The sequence below is a fragment of the Sus scrofa genome, chromosome 4, assembly GCF_000003025.6.
Source record: "Sus scrofa isolate TJ Tabasco breed Duroc chromosome 4, Sscrofa11.1, whole genome shotgun sequence".
Taxonomy (NCBI): domain Eukaryota; kingdom Metazoa; phylum Chordata; class Mammalia; order Artiodactyla; family Suidae; genus Sus; species Sus scrofa.
In genome coordinates, this window is record NC_010446.5 from 16,240,175 (window position 1) to 16,266,238 (window position 26,064).

General features: G+C 39.6%; 1 protein-coding gene across 15 annotated transcripts in view; it reads right to left on the reverse strand.

The window, feature by feature from the left end:
• Positions 1 to 26,064, reverse strand: part of TBC1D31 (TBC1 domain family member 31) — a 72,390-nt gene that overhangs the window by 24,755 nt on the left and 21,571 nt on the right. For 12 of the 15 annotated variants that reach the window (XM_021088959.1, XM_021088966.1, XM_021088965.1 and 9 more), the window contains 12 exons: positions 25,087 to 25,238; positions 22,357 to 22,516; positions 18,954 to 19,154; positions 13,291 to 13,467; positions 10,503 to 10,582; positions 10,278 to 10,424; positions 9,802 to 9,935; positions 4,987 to 5,120; positions 4,291 to 4,470; positions 2,173 to 2,405; positions 1,752 to 1,904; positions 263 to 398 (listed from right to left, as the gene is read on the reverse strand). In XM_021088959.1, coding sequence (XP_020944618.1) covers positions 263 to 398; positions 1,752 to 1,904; positions 2,173 to 2,405; positions 4,291 to 4,470; positions 4,987 to 5,120; positions 9,802 to 9,935; positions 10,278 to 10,424; positions 10,503 to 10,582; positions 13,291 to 13,467; positions 18,954 to 19,154; positions 22,357 to 22,516; positions 25,087 to 25,238 — 1,887 coding nt within the window. The remainder of the gene's footprint in view (positions 1 to 262; positions 399 to 1,751; positions 1,905 to 2,172; positions 2,406 to 4,290; positions 4,471 to 4,986; positions 5,121 to 9,801; positions 9,936 to 10,277; positions 10,425 to 10,502; positions 10,583 to 13,290; positions 13,468 to 18,953; positions 19,155 to 22,356; positions 22,517 to 25,086; positions 25,239 to 26,064) is intronic. The other 3 variants (XM_021088972.1, XM_021088962.1, XM_021088971.1) reach the window with 1 other exon arrangement.

The following is a 26,064-nucleotide window of genomic DNA, read 5'->3' on the forward strand; positions in this document are numbered from 1 at the left end:
GTTAATTGATATTTCTATTTTTAGAGAGTCATCAAGGACATTCGTCATTTTGCCTAATTTTCGTGCCATTTCTAAAATATTTAACCATTAATGAAATACAAAAGAGAATAAGAATAGCTGGAGAGGGAAATTACATAAAACTAAAGGGGCTATTTAGTATCCACTGTGAATTCGAGGAGTAATATTTATTTGAAAATGTTCATTACATTCAAATGAGAGTAAATAGAGATAATGTATGAGAACAAAGAAATGAATAATAAACCTTTCTCTCAATTTCATCATCCAGTCTTCTTAGCTCCATTTCGCGTTGCTCTTGCTGAAGCTGTAAGAGACGTCTTCTTGCAGCTTCCTGTAAGTGCATTTCCTTTACTTTCAGCTCTCTTTTCACAGCAGCTAGTCTTAAACACAAAATACATCAAAAGGAATAACTAAAAACATTTTCCAATATAGACTTAAATGGAAAAATATTATATTTCACAGCAATGAAAGGCCTGCTGCCTATCTTGGTCCGCTTTCCCCATGTATCTGGTGCCATTCGTAACACTGCTGTTTTTATAACATATGTGTGAAAAATGCCCAATTTCGAAACAAGTCTGCATTCATGAAAATGACAAGTCCACATGCAACTGGCTATTCACACTCTCAAGTTCTCTTTAACAGGTCTACTGCTCAGTTCACCTCAATACAATCAATATTCTTTATCTGAGAAAGAGAACGTCCCCCAAGTGCTCCAGTGTCACCAAAGACTATGTATGCTTAGTCCTTTAGAATTTTAGTAGAAGGCTAATGGCTCGGATCAGTAATTCCTTTTAACCCACACCAGAAATCTGTTTATAACGTCCTACCCAAGAATAAGCATCAACAAACATGTATAGAAGTGATTTTTCCATCAATTAGGCTTAGTTTCAGTGCTTATCTCATAATCTTGAGTAACTTAAACATTCTGCCTTTTTAAAATACTTTTGAATAAGCACTGAATACTTCTTTCCCTGTCCTCCAAAGTTATGAAATGCACAATAGGACAATCATTTTTGTTTCAATTTTATGGTCACATGGACAAGTCTAAAACAATTTAAAAAAATTACGTTCTACTAACAGTGATTTACCCAGCACTGTGCTGCAAGGCATTTCAGCCCACTGCAGAATGTTTCTAACAGTATTCTCTAAGGTACCTTAGATCTTGCATGACTTCTGAATAACCAGAGTATGTTATATATCATCCTCAGTATAACTCTAGAATTAATTTTTATTCTTTTTTTTTTTTTTTTGTCTTTTTTTTTTGTCTCTCTGTTGTTGTTGTTGTTGCTATTTCTTGGGCCGCTCCCACGGCATATGGAGGTTCCTAGGCTAGGGGTTGAATTGGAGCTGTAGCCACCGGCCTACGCCAGAGCCACAGCAACTCGGGATCCGAGCCGCGTCTGCAATCTATACCACAGCTCACGGCAACGCCGGATCGTTAACTCACTGAGCAAGGGCAGGGACCGAACCCGCAACCTCATGGTTCCTAGTCGGATTCGTTAACCACTGCGCCACGACGGGAACTCCCTAATTTTTATTCTATGTCTGTTTTTTGAAACGTGTATTACAATTTATTAACTTCAATATTTGCTTAATGGAAACAGTACAGCTGGGAAATGCTACATACAGTGGAAGTATATATAATATATATAATTTCACAATAATAAAAAAAAGAAAGGAAGAAAAATTATTTAAGGAACTCAGATGTCTGGATTTTTTTCTGTTAAACACACCTCTCTCTTTGTTGTATCATCTTCTCCTCTTCTTGTAAGAGCATTTCTCTCCTTGTTTCTTCAGCCTTACGTAGTTGTTCCTGTTTTTCGTACCAAGCTTCATCTTCAACTCTTTGCTGGTCAACTTCAGCTTGCATGTCTTCCACTGTCTGCCTTGAGTAGATAATATTTATTATTAGGACAAAACACAACCAATAAGACTGGGTAATTTAAGTCTAAGAACAACCAAAACACAAAACATTTACCGGGTTAACAGGTAGCTGTTTTACGTCTACACGCAAGAATATTTTTAAAGATATTTCCATCCTTCAAACTCTGATTTTATATAACTACCTCGTAATTTACATACATTTTTTCATGAGAATTTTCTTATCTACAACATACTTAGTTTTTATCAAAGAACAACTATGACTATGATTACCTCTCTCTTAAGTAATCCAATTCATCCTTCCTTATTCTTTCTCGTTCCTGCGTCTGATAGTCCACAATAAACTTTGGATACTGATTAAACACTGGATATTGCCCTTTTGTCAGGGCTACAAAAGCATCAAGCATGCTGTCTGGATGAATGTCAGTGGGTGTCGTGTCCATGAGACGATAAACTTCTTTAATTACAGCACTGATATCCAAGTTATTCCGATGGTGAAAAAAATACTGTAAGAAAACTGTTTAAATTGAGATTTACCTAGTAAAGAAATCATAGGTAGAACTAAAATGAGTTTAAAAATGTAAATGTGAATTTACCTTTAGGAGGATTTTTTTGGGTAAACTCACAGAGGCTTTTCTTAAACCAAGTTTTAAAATGAAGATCCAGTTTCATATTTTCAAAATGTAATAAGGCTTTACAGCCCTATTATGAAATCTTGAAATAACACTTTAAAAATTTTAACTCAAAATGAAGTCTTCCGTTACAATAGAAGACTGCTTCAACAATGAAACAATGGGATTTGTTTTTCTTCAAAATCCAAAATCCATTCATCTAACGGGATTTCTTTTTCTTCAAAATCAAAAATAAATTCACCTTTGAAAATAAGCTTGATTACCCCCAACCTCCACTGGCTGCATTCATTGTATGTGGAAGTTTCTAGGCCAGGAATCGAACCTGAGCCACAACAGCATCGGATCCAAAATCATCCACCTCCATAACACACACACACACACACACACACACACACACACACATCTTGTGATCATGAAGCAAAAATAAAGTTTAATTTGATGGAACCACAAAATAACAAACAAAACCAACCTAATTCAACCTGTACCAAAAGAACCTCTCACTTTATTTTTTGTCCTTTTGCCTTTTCTTGAGCCATTCCCGCGGAATACGGAGGTTCCCAGGCTAGGGGTCAAATGGGACCTGTAGCCACCGTCCTATGCCAGAGCCGCAGCAATTCGGGATCCAAGCCACGGCCCACACCATAGCTCATGGCAACACCATATCCTTAACCCACTGAGCAAGGGCAGGGATCGAACCTGCAACCTCATGGTTCCTGGTTGGATTCATTAACCACTGTGCCATGACAGGAACTCCGAACCACTCTCTTTAAAAACCACCTCATGCTTTCAGTCACTGTCCCTCCAAGCCTCAAAATTCTCAGTTGCCATTGTGCACATGTAATAAGCTTCCAGATTATCACAGACCAGCCAGATCATGCACAAATATACAAATAAGATTATGCACAAAATAAACAACTATCCAACTGTTAAACATCCTTTAAATAGGCAAAAAGCATAAAACTCCAATATTATCAAATTTTTCTCTGAAGCTATGATTTTTAGAACTAGCAGTCAGCTGTAACTGCCTGCTGAACTGCCCACGACAACGCAAGGTCCAGGATGTGGTTGTGTAACTCATTCTCTGCTGTAGTCTTACTACCTGTGGAACCAGTACCTGACTTATCATAGGTACTCTACAAATAAACTGATTTTTCAATTGAAATAAATGAAATTTGAAAAAAACTGGAGATCACATCGTGGTGCAGCGGAAATGAATCCGACTAGGAACCATTAGGTTGCGGGTTCAATCCCTGGCCTTGCTCAGTGGGTTAAGGATCCAGCATTGCCATAAGCTGTGGTGTAGGCTGCAGACTCGGCTCAGATCCTGCACTGCTGTGGCGTAGGCTGGTGGCTACAGCTCCGATTGGACCCCTAGCCTGGGAACCTCCATATGCCTCGGGTGTGGCCCTAGAAAAGACCAAAAAAAAGAAAAAAAATTTGAAAAAAAAAATTGAAAAAACTGCTACTTAAGAACAAGGATCTGGGGAGTTCTTGTCGTGGAGCAGTGGTTAGTGCATCCGACTAGGAAACATGAGGTTGCTGGTTCAATCCCTGGCCTTGCTCAGTGGGTTAAGGATCCCACATTGCTGTCAGCTGTGGTGTAGGTAGAAGATGCGGCTTGGATCCCGAGTTGCTGTGGCTCTGGCGTAGGCCAGCAGGCTACAGCTCTGATTCGACCCCTAGCCTGGGAATCTCGATATGCCACGGGAAGCAGCCCTAGAAAAGGCAAAAAAAAAAAAAAAAGAACAAGGATCTGTACCTCAAAATCATCTTTAAGATCACAGTTGAGCAAAGGAGCTCTAGAACATATGTTGTAGGCCACCACGGTCATCAGGAGGAATGAAGGATGGTTGGAAAAGATGTTATCGAATAATTTTAGCCACTCCTCTCTTGTCAATACTTCTGAGAACACAGTTTCAAGAAGAGGCCATGCATATAGCTAAAATAAGTAAGAAAAAAAATGTATTAGTTTTTGCAGCGTATGGAAGTTCCCAGGCTAGGGGCTGAATTGGAGCTATAGCTGCCGGCCTATACCACAGCTCACCGCAACTCCAGATCCTTGACAGTTACACTGAGTGAGGCCAGGGATCGAACCTGCATCCTCATAGATACCAGTTGGGTTCATTTCCACTGTGCCACAATGGGAACTCCATAAATGTATTAGTTCTTGAGGGAAAAGCCAAAACGGTCAAGGCTAATATTCTTGTGTTTAGTTTAGCTACTAAAATCATCATTCAGAACAGAATTATGAATAAGAACCACCCTAATTTGGGCCCTTCTTTAAAGACTCTCAGGAAAGCAGTTTAATGAAGAACAAGAATGGAGTACTTTTCAAAATATAACAGTAGTATCTTTTTTATTGTATTCTTTTAAGAAAATACTGTTTTACTTATACCAGAACCAATGCTAGCTTTTGAAATAAGTTGTATTATTCTAAAAACCTTAGACTTCTTACCTGGGAAGTTATATCATGCTCTATGAAGTGTTGCAGGAGTTCCTTGTCATGAAATGCCAAAACATTTTCTATCATACTAAGAACATTGATGGGAGGATTAGGAAAATATTCAAACCAGTGTTGACACCAATTGACTATGAAGAAAAAAATTGAAAACTTTTTACCTTTCTGTATCATCAAAGGGAGCTGTAGTTATTAAATTTACCCACCTTTTTTTGTCCTCAACACGTCCATTAATAAAACATAAGTCTTTAGATTCTAGAATAGATTTTAAACCTTCATCATGTTAACATAGTATTTTAGGTTAACAGAAATTTGTCAGTTTCTTCCAAGCAGTCAATGAAAAAGTGTCAATTAAACAAATTAAAAAAACTTTCCCAAAGTGTTCCTGATGGTAACTATAGGGCCCTGGTTCCTGCTGAATTGTGTTATATATATATATATCTAGATTTCTGGCTAACAAAATGACCTTCCTAAAAAAAGTCCTTCGTCAAAGAAATAGCAAAAAGACAAAAAAAAAAAAAAAAAAAAAAAAAAGGGAGTTCCCGTCGTGGCGCAGTGGTTAACGAATCCGACTAGGAACCATGAGGTTGCAGGTTTGATCCCTGCCCTTGCTCAGTGGGTTAACGATCTGGCGTTGCTGTGAGCTGTGGTGTAGGTTGCAGACGCGGCTCGGATCCCGCGTTGCTATGGCTCTGGCGTAGGCCGGAGGCTACAGCTCCGATTCGACCCCTAGCCTGGGAACCTCCATATGCCGCGGGAGCGGCCCAAAGAAACAGCAAAGACCAAAAAAAAAAAAAAAAAAAAAAGTCCTTCGTAATCAATCTTAAATTGCAAGCTCCTCAAACCTACTACAATTCATACCTAATTAAAAGAGTCCCCATTCCTAGGAAATGACTATTCAATAGCCGTGGTAACAGGTAACCACCATGACTGGTTCTAAATCTAATTGATCAATAACAACTTGTTTCAATACAGTTGACTTTGAAAACCAACCAGTGACAGCAGCTGTGGTATCCTCCAAAAAGTCAGTCAACAGAAAGCAGAATCCAGTCCACTGAAGGGGCTTCTAGAGCGAACTTTAACCCACTCCCATTTAGTAACCAGTGAAATCCCCAAAACATTCTTCTCCAAAACCCTAGTAAGATCAGCAATTTGCTCAATTAACTTATGTCTAACTACAGATCTCCTTAATTATTAATTTCAGCTATTTTTTCTTTTTAGGGCAGAACATGGAAGTTCCCAGGTTAGGGGTTGAATTGGAGCAGCAGCTGTCGGTCTGTGTCACAGCCACAAGGGATCCGAGCCGTACCTTCAACCCACACCACAGATCACGGCAACGCCAGATCCTTAACCCACCGAGCAAGGCCAGAGATCAAACCTGTGTCCTCATGGGTACTAGTCAGATTTGTTTCCACTGAGCCACAACGGGAACTCTCTTTTATTTTAAATACTGAGTTATGGTTTCATACTTCGATAGAGTGCCTTTCTCAAATTAGCAAAAGAATATTGCTAATTTGAGAATTTTAGAATATTTTGAAATTAATTTCAGAATGCTGGATTATACATATACATATATTTTTTTGTCTTTTAGGGCCTCACCCGTGGCATATGGAGGTTCCCAGGCTAGGGGCTGAATCACAGCTGTTGCTATCAGCCTACACCATAGCCACAGCAACGCCAGATCTGAGCCGCATCTGCAACCTACACCACAGCTCACGGCAACACTGGATCCTTAACCCACTGAGCGAGGCCAGGGCTCGAGCCCACAACCTCATGGCTCCTAGCCGGATTCGCTTCCGCTGCGCCAAGATGGGAACCCCAAGGATTACATATGTTTTACAAGGTCTTCAAATTCTAGAATTTACTTCATTTATTAGTTAACTATTTACACTTGAGTTAATAATTAAGTCACAGGAGAGTTCCCTCTGTGGTGCAATGGGATCAGTGGTGTTTTGGGAGCACTGGGACACAGGTTTGATCCCCAGCCCAGCACAGTGGGTTAAGGATCTAGTGTTGCCACAGCTGAGGCTTAGGCTGCAACTGTGGCTCAGATCTGATTCCTGAACTGGGAGTTCCATGTGCTTCAGGGTAGGGGTGGGGTAAGGCCAAAAAAAAAAAAAAAAAAAAAGTCATAAATAAAATCTTGGGAAGACTAAGCTTTAACAGAAATATTTCAACTTTCTTAACTGCTGCTCTTAAATAAGTTAATTTTAAAAATCCAGTTCAGGGAGTTCCCGTCGTGGCTCAGTGGTTAATGAATCCGACTAGGAACCATGAGGTTGCAGGTTCGATCCCTGGCCCTGCGGCGCAGTGGTTTGACGATCCGGCGTTGCCGTGAGCTGTGGTGTAGGTTGCAGACATGGCTAGGATCCCACGTTGCTGTGGCCCTGGTGTAGGCCAGTGGCTACAGCTCCGATTTGACCCCTAGCCTGGGAACCTCCATATGCCGCGGTAAGCGGCCCTAGAAAAGGCAAAAAGACAAAACAAAACAAAACAAAAATCCAGTTCAGTAAAACATTTACCAAGTAAGTACTTAAGATATTTCAGACACTGCTAACTCTGGGAATTTGAAAACAGCACACGTATACATAGAGCTCACTCTCTCTTTTTTTTTAACAATTTTTCCACATCTTTGCCAATTCTTATTATTTTCTTTTTTAAAATTATAGCCATCCTAGCAGGTATACAGCAATGTTTCACTCTGTGTGTGTGTGTGTGTGTGTGTGTGTGTGTGTGTGTTTTATGGCCGTACCCTTGGCATACGGAAGTTCCCGAGCCACGGATTAAATCCAAGCTGCAGCTACAGATGGCTGAATGGCTGGATCCTTAACCCATTATGCAGGGCCAGGGATCAAACCTGCATCTCTGCAGTGACTTGAGCTGCTAAATTTGAATTCTTAACCCACTGAGCCACAGCTGGGATGCCTCACTGTGGTTTGGATTTGCATTTCCCTAATGACTAACCATCCTGAGCATCTTTTTTATGGGCACATTAGCCATTTGTACATCCTCTATGGAGAAACACCCATTCAAGTCTTTGCCCATTTTTAAATTGGATTGTTGGTCTTTTGTTGTTATTTCTTTTCCTTTTAAATCTTGTTATTATTGGCAGGGTAAACTAGTATACAACCCTTTTGTGGATTCAATTAGAATGTTTATATTTCATGACTTACTAATATCAATTCTGGGACTCTACCCAAAATAAATTATAAATTTATGAATGTGAAGCGAGTTATAAGATTGTTACTTTTAATACATAAAAATTAGAAACCACCTAAATGTTCAATGATAAAAGATTAAACTAGAACATACACACTATGGAATATAACAATAAAATGTTTATGGTTTGTAAGAGCAATGTATATGTTAAATAAAAGTAGTATAATTATAAAAATAAAAAACCCTAGAAGTCTAACAGTTGGGAGATAAACTATGGTATACCGATATGAGATAAAATACAATATAGAGGCAATAAATTATGTTTTTGGAGATATTTAATGACTTGGGGAAAATACTCTTACAAGAAATTCACCATTGGAGTTCCCATTGTGGCACAGTGGAAATACAATATAGAGGCAATAAATTATGTTTTTGGAGATATTTAATGACTTGGGGAAAATACTCTTACAAGAAATTCACCATTGGAGTTCCCATTGTGGCACAGTGGAAACAAATATGACTAGTATCCATGAGGATGCTGGTTCGATCCCTGGCTTTGCTCAGTGGGTTAAGGATCTGGTGTTGCCGTGAACTATGGAATAGGTCCCAGACTCGGCTTGGATCCTGAGTTTCTGTGGCTGTGGCGTAGGATGGCAGCTGTAGCTCCGATTTGATCCCTAGACTGAGAACTTCCATATGCTCTGATTGCAACCTTAAAAAAAAAAAGAAATTCACTATTATCAAGATTGTCTCTGAGGAAGAGAAATATTGGTGAATTTTCTTTTGTATATTTTCCCCAAAGATTGGTAAAAATTTATTAAAGTGAATGCAATAAGATGAATGAAAATATGTGGAGAGAAATATACTAAAATACCGACAACATGCATGCTTCAATCTCTTCATTTCTACTTTTCAGAACTTTACTGTTACAGCTAAATGCTTAGCTCCTTTATACGAGAAAAATACATTTAAAATTGGCTACTTTTGTTAAACCACTCTTGGGTTTAATTTGGATGCAATTTATTAACCATTTAGCTAACCTGATTTTACTAATGTGAAAAAAGTGATTCAGTTTAGTGCAGATGATAATGATGAAGTAATAAACACAACAGAAGAACAAACTATAGATTATTCTGACTGCCTGCGTTCAAATCCTTATTCTGCCACTAACCTAACCCCGGGAAATTTCCTCATCTATAAAATGGGGATAATGATAAATAACACCTACCTCACAGGACTGTTTTAAGGATTAAATGAATTAAAAAGGCAAAACACTGAGAATGGTACTTAATACACGGAAAGATCTCAACAAATGTTAGCTGTGATGAGAATGAGGCTAACAGCCAACACCTGCCACATTAGGTATTTTGTGCTAAATGCTTCATATATTTACTGCGATCTCATGAATAATAACTGACTTTCAATAAATGAAGCATCTGCTTCCTTCTTACTTATGAAATCAGGCCAGTAACAGTATCTTCTAAAATGCAGCCATCCAAATTTTACTGTAAAGCAAAAGGGTTTATTTATGTATAAATGTCCAATTTATCCTCTATGTCTGATTATCTCACACTCTTAAGTGTTAAAAGTTGCAAAGATGCAAAGACCACATGAAAATGTACGTATCTACTTTTGGTTTCATTATTCACTTACTTATAAGAGTAGCAACAACTTCAAAACAGATGAGTTGGTTGTTCTGGAATAATTTTACAAATGGAAATGCCAAGAGTGGAAGATATGGTGTATCACTAAAGATGGTGGACCAGTGCGCTAATGCAGACAGGGTTCTGTGAAGAAAATAAGGAAATACAGACCAAAAACCTTATTAAAATTTATCTGAAGAAATAATACATTCACATGACAAAAAAACTTGATACAGAGGGTACTTTTGGTGAAATTTGGGTTTGTCTATTTTCCCATGAATAGGCTTAGGTTATAAATTCTTGGCAAGAGTATCACAAAAGTGATGTGCAACACACTGATAGGTTTTACTGCTGGTGAGTTTAAATTTGATTACTTGGTTAAGGTGGTGTCCGCTGAGTGTCTCTACTATAAAATCACTATTTTTCCATTTGTAATTAATAAATATCTTGGGGGAGATAGAATTTGCTGCAAAACACTAAACATACCTCTGTAATACTCTGAGTAGCTTCCTACTTTTGATGGGGTATGTCTTCTCAAGGTTGAGAAACGCCACGTGAATACCTTTATCTAGAAGATTACTAAATGCAGTATGATTTTCAGGTAGTTGTAGCAGAGAGCGCCAAATGAACATTCTGAAATTAAAGCATAATTTTAACTAGGAAACTTTTGGGGGATAAGACTGATTTAACATGCAAGAATTTAAATTTTACCTGTATTTTGTTGGGTATTCACCATAGCCTTTTAATAAGATTTGTAAACGCTTTTTGTTTAATCCATCTGACAACTCATTCTGTAAAGAAAAGAAAAGTATCAATGAGTGACATAATCTTAAAACAGAAAAGGTAATCTAGTCCATAATGGCTTTTCAACTCTAGAACACAATAACAAATATTTTAGGAGTTCCCTGGTGGCCTAGTGAGTTAAGGTTCCAGTGTTGTCATTGCTGTGGCTCAGGTTCTATCCCTGGCTGGGAACTTCCATGGCCAAAATAAGTAAATAAATAAATAAGTTTTATATCACTGGATTCTCTCTACACACAAACTCACACACTCTTTCTTTCTCCTGGGTGTGCATGTACACAGCAAATAAAGTTTATGACATATTATTTACCCTATAATAGAGCTGAACAAACTTTCTCTATAAAGGTTCAGAGAGTAAATATTTTAGGCTGTTTAGGCCAAGATGCAAAATCAAGGATATCATGCAGCTATCTGTAGAGTTATTTAAAGTGTAACGATTTAAAAATGTAAAAATCATACTGAGCTTGAGGCCCATGGGCTGTTGTCTGTCAATCCCTGCAGCAAGAGTAATGCATTCTGATACTTTCTTTCTTCCTTTGCTTTTTTTTTTTTTCCTTTTTAAGTAAATTTTTATTTTAATGGAAGATATTTTCTAGATTTCAGGATCATAAAGCCATATACATCTTATATAAGCCTAACTAACAAGAATATGAAACAGATGAGATGTTTCGTCTTGGTCAGATTAGAAGTTCAATGACTTGCTCCAGGGCATAAGCCTGTTAAGTCTTGGCTCATGACTCAAAGCCAGATTTTCTGACTTATTTCAGTGTTGTTTATGGTAAGAAACAGGTAACCTGGAGCTCCAATTGTGACTCAGCAGTAATGAACCCAACTAGTATCCATGAGGGTTCAATTCCTGGCCTCACTTTTTTGTCTTTTTAGGACTGAACCCGTGGCAGATGGAAGCTCCCAAGTTAGGAGCTGCTGGCCTACAACATAGCCACAGCAACACTGGATCCAAGCCACATCTGCAACCTATACCACACCTTGCTACAATGCTGGATCCTTAACCTACTGAGTGAGGCGAGGGATCAAACCTGCATCCTCACACATACTATGTTGGGCTCTTAACCTGCTGAGCCACAACAGGAACCCCATGGTTTTAATCAACCACCTGGGTGATGATTTGACAATATTTACTAAAACTGAACATATGCACAGCCCATAAGCCAGTAATTCCATTCCTAGGTTTATATAGACACATATCTTTATGTTCACCAAATATGCACTAGAATGTTCACAGCAGTACTACTTTCTCTTTCTTCCTTCTTTTTTTTTCCCTTGTCTTTTTAGGGCCCCACCTGCAGCAAATGGAAGTTGTTAGGATAGGGGACGATTGGAGCTGTAGCCGCCACTACACCACCGTCACAAGCTGCGTCTGTAACCTACACCATAGCTCACAGGAATGCTGGATCCTTTACTTTTTATTTTTACTTTTTGTCTTTTCGCCATTTCTTGGGCCGCTCCTGTGGCATATGGAGGTTCCCAGGCTAGGGGTCCAATCGGAGCTCTAGCCGGCGGACTACGCCAGAGCCACTGCAACTCAGGATCTGAGCCAGGTCTGCAACCTACATCACAGCTCATGGCAACACCAGATCCTTAACCCACTGAGCAAGGCCAGGGATCGAACCCGCAACCTCATGGTTCCTAGTCGGATTCGTTAACCACTGAGCCATGATGGGAACTCCTGTTCACAATAAAATGTCAATATTTGATGTGGATTTCACTCATACCCCACATCTTAATTCGAAATAGCCACAAGTGACTAGCATATTGGATGGTGCAATTGTATACTGTCTGACTTTAAAAAAAATCAACATGTATTAATTTTACATTAAAAAGTTTAATCCAGCAATCCCACTCTTGGGCACATATCCAGACAAAACTTTCCTTAAAAAAGATACATGCACCCACATGTTCATTGCAGCTCTATTCACAATAGCCAAGACATGGAAACAACCCAAATGTCCACTGACAATCAGATTAGGAAGATGTGGTGTTGTACCCAATGGAATACTACTTGGCCATAAAAAGAACGAAATAATGCCATTTGCAGCAACATGGATGGAACTAGAGACTCATACTGAGTGAAGTAAGTCAGAAAGAGAAACACAAATACCACATGATATCACTTTTAACTGGTATCTAATATATGGCACAAATAAACCTTTCCACAGAAAAGAAAATCATGGACTTGGAGAATAGACTTGTGGTTCCCCCCGGGGGGGGGTGGGGTGTGGGATGGATATGGGATGGATTGGGAGTTTGGGATTAACGGATGCAAACTATTGCTTTTGGAATGGATTAGCAATGAGATCCTGCTGTGTAGCACTGAGAACTATGTCTAGTCACTTATGATGGAGCATGATAATGGGAGAAAAAAGTATGTATACATGTATGTGTAACTGGGTCCCCATGCTGTACAGAAAAAAAAAAAAACTGGGAAATAACAATTAAAAAAAAAAATATATATATAAAATAATAATTAAAAAAATTAAAAAATAAACAAAGCAGAACCAAAACCAAAAAAAAAAAAAAAATTTAAGAAGAAGCATATTATTATAATTTCAGTTACGACTTTCTTCTTTTCATATAACTCTCCTTTAATTCCCAAGAGAAAGAAAAGTGATGACGGCCTGGACATCATGAGACTTGCCCACAGCAGAGACATGACAAACGAAGTTTAATATATTCTTACCTCTTTATTTTCAAAATTACCCGTCAGGTCTTGTTTTAATATTCTAGTTTGCATTTTGTTTTCCCTTGATTTTGCCGGCCGCTGTACTCTTCCTGATGTTACTTTCATCTTAAGATCACCAGAACTCACTTTCCTCTTAGGCAAATCTTCAATCACTTTCACTAAAGGAGGAGGTGGCTAAAAGGTCAAAAAAAAAAAAAAAAATGCAGTGGCTGTCCTTGGAAATAGTCCTGTTACTATATTATTTACAACATTTGCTTTGGTCAATTTAACAATGCAACTTTACATAATTATTCTTTAGGCAGAAAACGTAAGTAAAATGTCCAAGAATGTTTCCTTGTTGACTAATGAATCAAAGCAAATTTCTGCCAAATTCCTTTGAAGGATGTAATAAAGATTATGATTAACAATGAAAAATAGACATCATTCCTTGAAAGCTTAAATTATACAGTATCATTCCATTTTTTTTCTTAACACTTGCGTGATAAAATGAGTAGCAAAGTGATAACCTACAGCAGAGTGGCCCTCTAGAACGCTGAGAGAAGCACCTGAACATTCTTTGGGCTCAAGTGATATTTTCTTTTGAGGGAAACTGTCAAATGACTTTCCTCTGAAAGCATGGGACCCAGGATCCCTGCCTCTCTGTCCTTAGTTACATTTTTTTTAATCTACATGGAGACGGCAGTTAGTCCTGACCACATCAACAGCTTCAGAGGCATATTTATTTTTTGCTTTTTAGGGCTGCACCCATGGCATATGGAGGTTCCCAGGCTAGAGGTCAAATCAGAGTTGTAGCTGCTGGCCTACACCACAGCCACAGCAATGAAGGATCCGAGCTGGGTCTGCAACCTACACTGCAGGTGATGGCAACACCAGATCCTTAACCCAACTGAGGGAGGCCAGGGATTGAACCTGCGTCCTTATGGATGCTAGTCAGATTCGTTAACCACTGAGCCACAATGGAAACTCCTCCTCAGAGGCAGTTTAGACAGCACGATTTAGATGCCAAGCCTTCTTTTATATGGCGCCCATAAAACAGGAAGGAAAATAAGCCCTGACAACTTCAATTTACTTAAGGTAAAAAATGATTCACTAAGACATCTTTCTCTATGAATAACCCTCTTTAAAATGAAAAGATCTTCCCTGTTCAAAGGAAATGAACAGAGAAAGCAGCTCTGGCTTTCTGAGTTCTAAATATGACTAAAAGTACAATGACTTTCACAAGGTATTTAAATGTTTGAGGAGTTCCCGTCCTGGTGCAGTGGTTAACAAATCCGACTAGGAACCATGAGGTTGCGGGTTCGGTCCCTGGCCTTGCTCAGTGGGTTAAGGATCCAGCGTTGCCAAGAGTTGTGATGTAAGTTGCAGACGTGGCTCGGATCCCGCGTTACTGTGGCTCTGGCGTAGGCCGGTGGCTACAGCTCCGATTCGACCCCTAGCCTGGGAACCTCTATATGCCGTGGGAGTGGCCCTAGAAAAGGCAAAAAGACTAAATAAATAAATAAATAAATGTTTGAGACCATTACTGTCAAGTGTTCCCTTAGTAATTAGCCTGGACCCAGATCGAAGAAAAGGTGGATTTGTGATGTTTAAATATTTTTTTCTTGAAGCCAAAATGCCAATTCCTTTCATATGAGAAGAACACAAGGGATATACCCCCCACCGTCCAAGTGAACATATTTGATTTCAGAAAAATACGTATTATACACATCACCTTGAATTCAAGCTGTCATGAAAGCCAGAACCGAACCGTGTGCTTTCATGATGATGTAACAAAGAAAATGAATCACTACTCTTCAGGGAAGCTCTTCAAAGCAGAAACCAAACTTTTTTGACCCCCGCCCCCTGCCCCCGAAAGAAATAAACAGAACAAAGCAAACATCTTGACTCGTTTTAAATAACAGACTATTAAAAGACTACTTTGAGGTTTCAAACAAAGATTTTTCTCATGTTGCCTTAATAAGCTCAGCACTTCCGCTTTTGAAACCTGAAGCCTACTACAGGAGGCCAAAAAAGTGTATCCTGTTGTGGACTGCAATGTGTAAGACAATAACACTGTAAAACGTATAGCAGAGGTAAGGTTATAATACACATGGCATTGATAATAATTTAAAAACAAAAATGAAGTATGAAAAGTATTTAAAGTATTAACTGCTTCTTTATAAGTCTTTTTATAGTGTTTTTCTAGGATACATTGTTATTTATTCACATCTAGAAAGATTACAAGGATAATGCAAAATATAATAACAATAGCTCTTACCAAAAATAGTACTGTGAGAGTTCCCACTGTGGTTCAGTGGTAACAAAGCTGACTAGTATCTATGAGGACTCAGGTTTGATTGCTGGTCTCGCTCAGTGGGTTGAGGATCTGGTGTTGCTGTGAGCTGCAGCACAGGTCGCAAATGTGGCTCAGATCTGGTGTTGCTCTGGCTGTGGTGTAGGCCAGGAGCTGCAGCTCTGATCCCATCCCTAGCCTGGGAACTTCCATATGCTGCAGGTGCGGTCCTAAAAAGGAAAAATAACTTATTCTAGTGCCACATTTTTCATGGTTCTTCCACGAAGGAATCTCTCCAAAGTTGAAGCCTGAGATACAACCTGGATTGTCACACCTTAGGAGTATTAAAATGTCAACACAGACATAGGAATTAACTTATTATTAGCACAGTACCAAAATTCTCAAATGGCATGAAGATAGGATTTGAAGGAATGGGACATGGGTAAAAAGATTTGTATAAACCTGGACATTTTGTGGGCTTAGAATAGCCATAAAGACACTGCTGGTGGTGGTAATGTGCCAAAAAAAAATTATCTGAGTTTCCTGGTGGCTCAGTGGGTTAAAGAACCAGTGTTGTCACTGCTGTGGCTTGGGTTCAATCCCTGGCCCTGAAACTTCTGCGTGTTGTGGGCACAGCCAAAAAAAAATTATCCTCCTTCTGTTATAAGCTAGCCTTTGTGGTCAGTATGATCTCAATTTGCTTAACAAATAACAGAGAGGAAACCAATGACTCTTCCTCACCTTGGTTCTTCTCAGATCTCTGTTTCCATTAATAACATTTATTGAGCTCTTGTAAAATTAAGCGAAGCTAAACACGCTCATTAAGAGCGAATAATGTCTGGAGTTCCCACTGTGGCTCGGCGGTAACACACCCAACTAGTATCAATGAGGACGGAGGTTCAATCCTTGGCCCTGCTCAGTGCATTAAGGATCCAGCGTTGATGTGAGCTGCAGTGTAGGTCACAGATGTGGCTCAGATCCCACATTGCTGTGCCTCTGGCGTAGGCCGGCAGCTACAGCTCCGATTACACCCCTAGCCTGGGAACTTCCATATATGCTGCAGGTGCAGCCCTGAAAAGCAAAAAGTAAAAAAAAAAAAAAAAAAGGTGAATAATGATATTAAAATTTTCAAAGCGTACAAGAACAATAGAGAATAATTCCATGTTTAAAGAAATTGTATGCACGTGCACACACACAAAGTAGACTCTCACCATTTGCAGTAGTTATGTTCTATAGAGTGGCATAAGCACTGAGTAAGTACCAAGTTAGTACTCAAGCAGTGCTCCTAGGAGAAACACAGGATCAGGTCCCTGTGAGCCTCTGGTCACACTTCTGTCAACCAATCAATAGACAACCTTGTTTCGTGTGTGCTTCTGTTTAAAGCCACTTATTTACTACACAGCGTTGACTCACTAGCACTCAACTCAGGCTGGTAACACTGCACTTCCTCGTGCTTGTCTAACACATGCACAGTCTCCCTGGGATGCCTCACAGCCGCTGGGTGCTCAGGACACTAGACAGCACGTCAGGACTGGGCTTGGGGGCCGTTTTAAAGAGCAAAATGGTGGGAAAAACGTGGCACTAAGTAGACCATGAGCGGGACGCTGGTTCCCAGTATGAGAGCTGAAATGAGAAGGCAGAGCACTGCCTTGCAGGACCTCAGGTGGAGCCTACATGATGGCAATTCCAATTTTCTGCTGCTCTCTGCAGGCCAATGTCTGTGAGTATGTGGTTAGCGCTGATCTCAGAGTTACAAATAAATATTCACCCGCAGGCAAATTCACAAATTGAGAGCCCATGAAGGACGAGGACTGATTGTAAAACATCACACACACAGAAAAAAGACTGGGCAGGTACACACTTCAGTATTATCTGAGAATACTGAGACTTAGCTATTTGCTTATCCTTTAATTCTTCTCTGTAATATGAACTTATTACCTATCTAACTAGAAAAAAAAGATAAAAAGGACCAAGCATATAGCAAAAAGATTATCATACTAAGAACAGAACACCCAGGCCCACCAATGACCAACTGTGTGGTTAGGCTGTGGCAGGAGTTTCTTTGCCTGTGAAGTGACATCATTAGACCCGGTGATCACTGAAGTCCCTCTTAGGGCTATTTTGATGCAATTCCAGAGTTGGCAAGGCTCACAGAGAACAAGTGCACTTAGCAAGAGGCTGGGAAAATTTTAGATGACTGTGAGGTAAGTAGGAAGTACATCTGAGATGAAATGAACAGGGTAATAACAGGTGCAGAAATGAACCTGGTATCTGGGGGGGACAATGAGGGAAGCTGAAAATATGAGTCACTACATAGGAATAAAGGACTTTGGGAGCCAGGCAAAAGGAAGGAAGTCACTAAAGTAGCATTACTTTAGAAATGAGTGAAGTATTATTTTAGAAAAATGTTATATACAAGATGGATTAAAGAGCAGGGGCAGGCACTGAGGGCTCTGAGTTTTGGTGTGTTTGTTTAAATAGCTGGTATTTGAGACTAGTTAATGAGCACCAGCACAGGGAGATGGAGAACGGGTGGGTGGCACATAGCAGACATTTCAAATTTAAGGATTACTGACTTAGTTCTGACTAGATTTGGGAAATAAAGGAATAGAAATAGTCACAGTACTCCAAGATGTCTGGCCAACTAGACAGGAAGAAAGAAACAGAAATGAAGAGATTGGGATTGAAGACTTCTTTTAGGAAGCAGATCAAAGGGGCACTTTGAATGGCACAGGCACACCCAACAGATGCCTTTTATGAAGGCAGCAATTTAAGAATGGAGCACAGGTGAGAAAAGCCTAGAACGTGGCTTTGGGATTAAGAGCAAAAAACCCAAAAAAACCAACCCCCCCCAAAAATAAACCCCAAACAAACAAAAACACATCCAGAAAAACTAATGCAAGGAAATTAGGATTTTTTTTTTTTTTCTTTTTACGGCCACACCCACAGCATATGGATGTTCCCAGGCTAGGGGTCAAATCAGAGCTACAGCTGCTGGCCGACACCACAGACACAACAATGCAGAATCTGAGCTGTGTCTGCAACCTACACCACAGCTCACAGCAATACCAGATCCTTAACCCACTGAGCGAGGCCAGGGATCGAATCTGCAGCCTCATGGTTACTAACCAGATTCATTTCCACTGCACCACAGTGGGAACTCCAAGGAAGTTAGAAAACTTTAACAAAGTTCTGTGGTTTTTTTGGCCGTACCTGTGGCACATGAAGTTCCCAGGGTAAGGACCAAAGCCGTGCCACAGCAGTGACCCCAGCTACTGCAGTGAGAACGCCAAATCCTTAACCCACTGTACCACAAGTGAGCTCCTAAAGTTTTTATTTTTGATGATATATTTAAATCTTTGAAGATATTGTTTACTTGTTAACATACCTTATTTATTTCTTTTGTTAAAGTGTGAACTGAATATATGTTCAGACTTCCATTTTCCATGATAGCTGCAATGTACCGTCCATGTGGGCTAATTATTGATGAAGTAATTCCATCATCAAGGCTCCCAATTTCAAAAAGAAGTTTACAAGTCTGTATATTAACAAATCTCATAATACCATCCTGACTCAGCACTCCAAGAACCTAAGAGTAGAGAGAACCAACACATGAGTTATATAAACACATTTAAAAGTAAAATGTCTCAGGAGTTCCTGTCGTGGTACAGCGGAAACGAATCTGACTACAAACCACGAGGTTGTGGGTTCGATCCCTGGCCTTGCTCATCGGGTTAAGGATCTGGTGTTGCCGTGAGCTGTGGTGTAGGTAGCAGATGTGGCTCGGATCTGGCGTTGCTATGGTGGTGGTGTAGCCCAGCGGCTACAGCTCTGATTCAACTCCTAGCCTGGGAACATCCATATGCCGCAGGTGCGGCCCTTAAAAAAAAAGGAACAAGTCTTGGATTTTAACTAGATTTATTATGGTGATCATTTTGCAATGTATACAAATATTGAACCATCATGTTGTACACCTGAAATAAAATGTTATGTCAATTACACCTCAATTTAAAAAAAAAAGTCAAATGTCTGAAAGTTAAACTACATACCCACACCCACGTGTGTGTGTGGGTGTGGGTGTGTATTTACTTTTTGTGAGTGGAGGGCAATCAGAAGATACTCCTAAAGAGCCATGATGTATTTTATTATTATTATTATTTTTTTTTTTTTGTCTTTTTGCCTTTTCTAGGGCCGGAGTGGCATATGGAGGTTCCCAGTCTAGGGGTCTCATCGAAGCTGTAGCTGCCGGCCTACACCAGAGCCACAGCAACGTGGGATCCGAGCCGCTTCTGCAACCCACACCACAGCTCACGGCAAGGCGGGATCCTTAACCCACTGAGCAAGGGCAGGGATCGAACCCACAACCTCATGGTTCCTAGTCAGATTTGTTAACCACTGCGACAGGAACTCCAGCCATGATGTATTTTAAAATCCCTAATTCCAGCTCACGTAGATTCGCCTTGTTCAGGTCCAGATAGGCCTGGTTCTAACAGAACCAGTGAGGAGCCCATCCTGGGAGGCCACAGAAAGGTCACACACGAATCTTCCCTTCCCACAGGCAGGCTTAACTCCACCAATCCCTCCAGAGGGAATACAGATGATTAGAGTCTTGCACTGTGACTCCACACTGGCCACCAAAAGCAAGAAGGGGGGAGGATTCATTTCCCTTCTCCACCCCCAGCTTGACCGGTGCCAACATCTATCCTGCTGCCCCACACAAACCTGTGACCCATCCCCACCACTGCTGTGACCAGCATTCGGGCAGCATAGAGGGAAAGTCTGCGAGCTGCAAGGACAGTGGGGGGGGGGGTGGGGTCAGAGGGAAAGTAGTCATTTAAGGGGAAAAACTAGTTTTTAACCCACATAATTTGAAAAATTAAAAACATGTACTAAAAAACCTTAAATGCATGAAACCATAACCCCTCTACTGCCTTGTCCACACACAGGTTCTTTTCCCAGGGCCAGTGGCTGCTCAGCAGCGCCATCATGTGACTGTGTGAGGCGCTGATGTCTCTTGCTACATGGAAGACTACAGTCTGGAGGTAGCTGGAGGCAATTTGAAGATGACAACCTAACAAGCATATCCTTCTGTTGGTCAGATGGTAGGAAACCCCCTCATTCAGTTGACACAACCTCTCTAGAAGGCAATTTAGCAAGATCTATCAGAATTCAGTGCAACAGTTATTCAGTGCAACATCATTTGTGACAGAAAAGAACTAAACACAGGTTAAAAAAAAAACAAACCTATGCAGCTGTAAAATAGACGTGAATTCTGTACTAATATACTTCATTCTTCAAGGTAAACTAAGAAAAACAAGGTGTAAAGCTGTGTAAAAAACAGGAAAAACGTAAGATGATATAACAATAGTGGCTATGGAGAGTGAGTAACTGGGCAAATGAGAGGGAGGAGTAAGATTTCACTTTATGCCTCTATGTATCCATCCATTCATCCATCCATCTTTTTGGCTGCGCCCCTGGCACATGGAAGTTCCCAAGCCAGAGATCGAACTTACATCACAGCAGCTGACAAGACCAGATCCTTAACCTACTGTGCCACAACAGAACTCCCCATTTTGTTTATTTTTTTTTTCTTTTGTCGTTTTTAGGGCCACACCAATGGCATGTGGAGGTTCCCAGGCTAGGGGTCCAATCAGAGGTGGAAATGCTACCCTAAGCCACAGCAATGGCAGGATCTGAGCCATGTCTACAACCTACACCACAACTCACGGCAACGCCAGAACCTTAAGCTATAAGCAAGGTCAAGGATCGAACCCACAACCTCCTGGTTCCTAGTTGGATTCGTTCCCACTGCACCAAGACGGGAACTCCTGAGAACTCCCCCATTTTATATTTTATGTTTTCAACTGTGTGCAAGCATTATCTACTCAAAAAACTTAAGTTAAAATAGATATTATAAATACACACTATACATATATACATAACACACACACATATAAATTGTTAATGTGCAAGACATAAGATAGTTAATTTAAAATAAGAAAGTTAAGGCTCAACTATTAAAAAGAAAAATGGTATGTGGTGGGGGAGCTGTTTGTAAGCTCAGGAAAGACAGAAAAGAACATGTTTTGTAGGACAGAGGCAATCAGTTATGGTAGATAAAACACAGCAAAATGAAGGGAGGAAATGTCAGTTCTAGGCCAAACTTTAATCCTTATAATTAACAGGTGTTAAGTAACTTAGTGTCTTTAAGCTTCAGTGTCACAATCTGCGTAATGGTGAGAATACCTTTCCTGCCTATGCTCAAAGAATTCTTTAAGAAGCAAATAAACAATAACATGCTGAATCGCCCTGTAAACCATCAAGCATGACATAAAGTATACTAGTTTTAGAAAAAGGCTAAGTTGGAGTTCCCGTCGTGGCGCAGTGGTTAACGAATCCGACTGGGAACCATGAGCTTGCGGGTTCGGTCCCTGCACTTGCTCAGCGGGTTAAGGATCCCTCGCCGTGAGCTGTGGTGTAGGTTGCAGATGCGGCTCGGATCCCGCGTTGCTGTGGCTCTGGCGTAGGCCGGTGGCTACAGCTCCGATTAGAACCTCCATATGCCATGGGAGTGGCCCAAAGAAATAGCAAAAATAAATAAATAAATAAAATAAACAGAACCTAAGATTTTTTTCAACTTCTTTCAGTTTTCAACTCTGTATAAAGATATTAGCAATTTCAAATCCTTGTAACAATCAGGGTTACAAGTTAAATAAGAGAATTGATATAGTTCAGAAATTATCTGTGATCTTTTCTAAAAAGGTATAATGTTATTAACACTTGTTACGCACCTGATTAGAACCAGCATCAAAACTATCAGGAAGAAATTCCAGGTGGCGAACGGCTCGCACTTTAGTAGGCATCTGGATAATTCGGAATAGCTGCTTGGCTTCCAAGCACCACAAATGCACATGATTTGATTTGCCCCCAGCAGCCAGGATTCGCCCATCTCTATGCAACGAGAAGGTGAGAAAGTAAGACCAGGTGACTTATTTGTAGCAGTGTGGTCCAATAGGACCCAACATCGTGATGGAATGTTCTACATCTCTGCCCTCCAGTAGAGTCACTACTAGTCACAGGTGGTGGTGGTGAACAAAAATGTAGCTTGCGCTTCAGAGAAAGTCAATTCTTATCTTTCTTCCCTTTTGGCTGCACCTGCAGCATATGGAAATTCCTGGGCCAGGGATCAAATCCTAGCCACAGCTGTGACTTACGTCATAGCTGCAGCAAAGCCAGTTCCAACTTGTGCTGCCGCAGAAACAATGCCAGACCATTAGCCTGCTGTGCTACAGCAGGAACTCCAGAAATTAATAAAAATTAAATACAATTAAGAATTAATTTAAATAGTCCCAGGCACCCAGGGGCTATCCAGGAAAACTCGGGTTTAGACTGTATATTTTTTTTAACCTACTATACTAAGACCACCTTAACAAAATACTTGTTGATGACTGGGGGTTTCTGAGTAACATGCATATTTTATAGCATGCTCTCAAAGTCACTTATTATCCACCTTTCTGTAATTCACATATGACTATACTGAATTGTTACAGCACTGCTCTATGAAAAACCAAAAAGCCCACACTTTTTGTCTGCTCGAGGAAAGCTATTTTATGTTTAGAAGGTACAAAAAGAATAAGTTTAGTCATTTGCAAGGTTGCTGCTCATTCATTCACCGAAGACTGTAAAATCACCACTATAAGCCAGGTTTCATTCCAGGTGCCAGTGACACAAGGGTGAACAAGAAGACAGGTAAGATCCCTGCTCTTACGAGATTTTCAGTCTAAAGGAAGGGGAAGAAACAAATAAATGAATTTACTATCAGGGGACAAGTTGAATAAAGAACTAAAATGAGGTAATGTTACAGAACTGGGTAAGGAGCAAGAGCTGCTACGTGAATGATGTGAATGGGCCCGTCACAGGATGACGTGGGGAAGAATTCCAAACTCCCAGTACAAAACGTTGAGAAAGGAGTAAGGTTAACACACAAGGCAGAGTGAGAAGCCACAGTCAACTGTGAGTAAAACATTATAAAGGGAAGGAAACAAGGAGAAAAGAGAAGGAGGCCTGGACCAGAGAACAAAGGACTTCAGGGAATATGGTGGGGAGCTGGATTTTCTAAAAGCAGTGGAACGCCTTTCAAGGGAGTGCCATTTGCCACAGGTGCAGACCTTAAAAAAAAAGAAAAAAAAAAAGCCATTGGCTACCATGGAAGATGCCAATAAATCAATCCATTATTTGCGGGAAATTTTTTTTTAACAATTTGTGTATTTTTTAAGGGCTGCACCTAAGGCATATGGAAGTTCCCAGGAACTTCCGGGTCCAACTGGAGCTATAGCTGCCAGCTAACACCACAGCCACACAGATCTGAGCCATGTCTGACCTACACCACAGCTCATGGCAACGTTGGATCCTTAACCCATTGAGAGAGGCCAGGGATCAAACCCAAGTCCTCATGGAGTCTAGTCGGGTTTGTTACTGCTGAGCCACGACGGCAACTGCTGAAAAAATTTTTTTAAAAGAGGAAGAAATCAAGCATTTATTTATCCTGCCTTTCCTTTACAAACCACACAGCAAAGTAACCAAATAGTTGAAAAGAAGAAGTTTCTTTCTTTGGAAGGTTCTGCTTAATAAGGGAGAAGGAAAGACAAAATTGGAATACTGCCACTTTGGCAACCTCCAATGCACCACAGGCTATCTAGGTCGTAATCAATGGCTGCTAATAGCGGAAGAGAGAGTTGGGTGCTCCTCCTGATTAACGAACTCACACCATTACAGTGTCTTCCTGCTCCCCAAGCAACGCAGGTCAGATCAAGTCTCCAACTTATAGGAAATACAGGTGTTACCAGTTTATAGTAAATACAGAGGAAAGATCATCGTGTTAAGCAGCACCACAGGGATGCAAAGAGCAAAACCCAGAACAACAGAAAACTACGGGACAAATGGCTGGTTCTTTAACAAATGAACTGCAAAGGAAATATAAAAAGAGAGACACACATCAACCAAGGCAGTGTGTAAGCTTTGTTCCTGATTTGAACCAACCAACCACAGAAAGAATTAGACAAATCAGGGTAATTTAAATAACTAGATACATAATATTAAATCACACATTTTTAAAACTGTGATGATAGTACCACAGTTATGTTTCAAAAAGGGTCCTATCTTTTAGAGAGATACAGTGAAATATTTATGAATGAAATGATACACTTGGGCTTTGCTTTACGATAAAGCAGTAGAGAAGTGGTAGGTAGAGTTACAGACAAAATAGCAGTGCTAATCAGTGCTAATAAGCTCTAGTGCTTATTACAGCTAATGAGACTATTAGCTTTAGAATTTTATGTACTTTTATATTTTTGTGTACATTTTTCACAATAAGTAAAAAACTTATTACCATATCTTAGATTATACCTAAGTTTCAAGGAAACTTTTTCCTTATGACAATAAAATACTGAATGAAAATTTATAAAATATTCACTGGAAGTGAAATTTCTTAAAAATCCTCCATGTCTTAAAACGGACATTACCTGGTCACAGCAAACACTTTGTATAATAGACTAGAGCTTTCAGGTGGAGCTGGCAATTGATATTTGCAAAAAAGAGTATCACATTCCCAGGCGAAGACAGAATTATCTTTAAAACAACTGAGGATGGTATTACTTAATGGTAGAAAGAAAACCTAAAGAGAGAAAAAAATTTACTGTTCATCTAAGAATAATACAGCCCTCTATAAATTTAAAATTTACAAGTAGTTAATTTTTATTTTTAAAATTATTTTTTCTTAAACTGGAAAAAAAATTACAATACATAATAGAGAATAAAACTGTTATTTTATATACTATTATAAACTAAAAAGGTAAACTTTAAACAAAAAATAGGTAACTATAATGACTAGGTAATTCATAAAACACTAGTAATTTTAAAATATTTAACATTATAAAAGATTCAACTGATTTTAAGATACCACTTACATATATTAAATTTATTTTAAAATAACACACACATTTATAAGCTATGTATTAATATAAATATTACATTAAATACTAAGTATTACAAATATTAAATTCTGGACAAAGTATAGGAAAAGGCACTGTCATACACTGCTGCTGGTGGTAAAAACTGGTTAAAGATATTGTGTAACATTTCAACAGCCTTAAAAATATATTTCGTCTGGAGTTCCCTGGTGGTCTAGTGGTTAAGAATCTGGCATTGTCAGCTGTGACTCTGGTCACTGCTGTGGTGTGGGTTCAGTCTCTGGCCCCAGGAATTTGCATGTGCCACAGACATGGAACAAAAAACCTCTTCTGAACGAGTCAATCTGCTTCTAAGAGTTAATACTTTGGGAGAAAAAAGTCAGCAAAATGCTTTAAGATAAATGTGCATAAATGTTAAGTATTATTTATAAAAGCAAAAAGCTGAAAATACATAATCATATTTTATCAGATTCAATTTATCAAATGGGCAATTAGGTCTGAAGTTAGTAGCAAAGTTGAAAATGTCCTTTT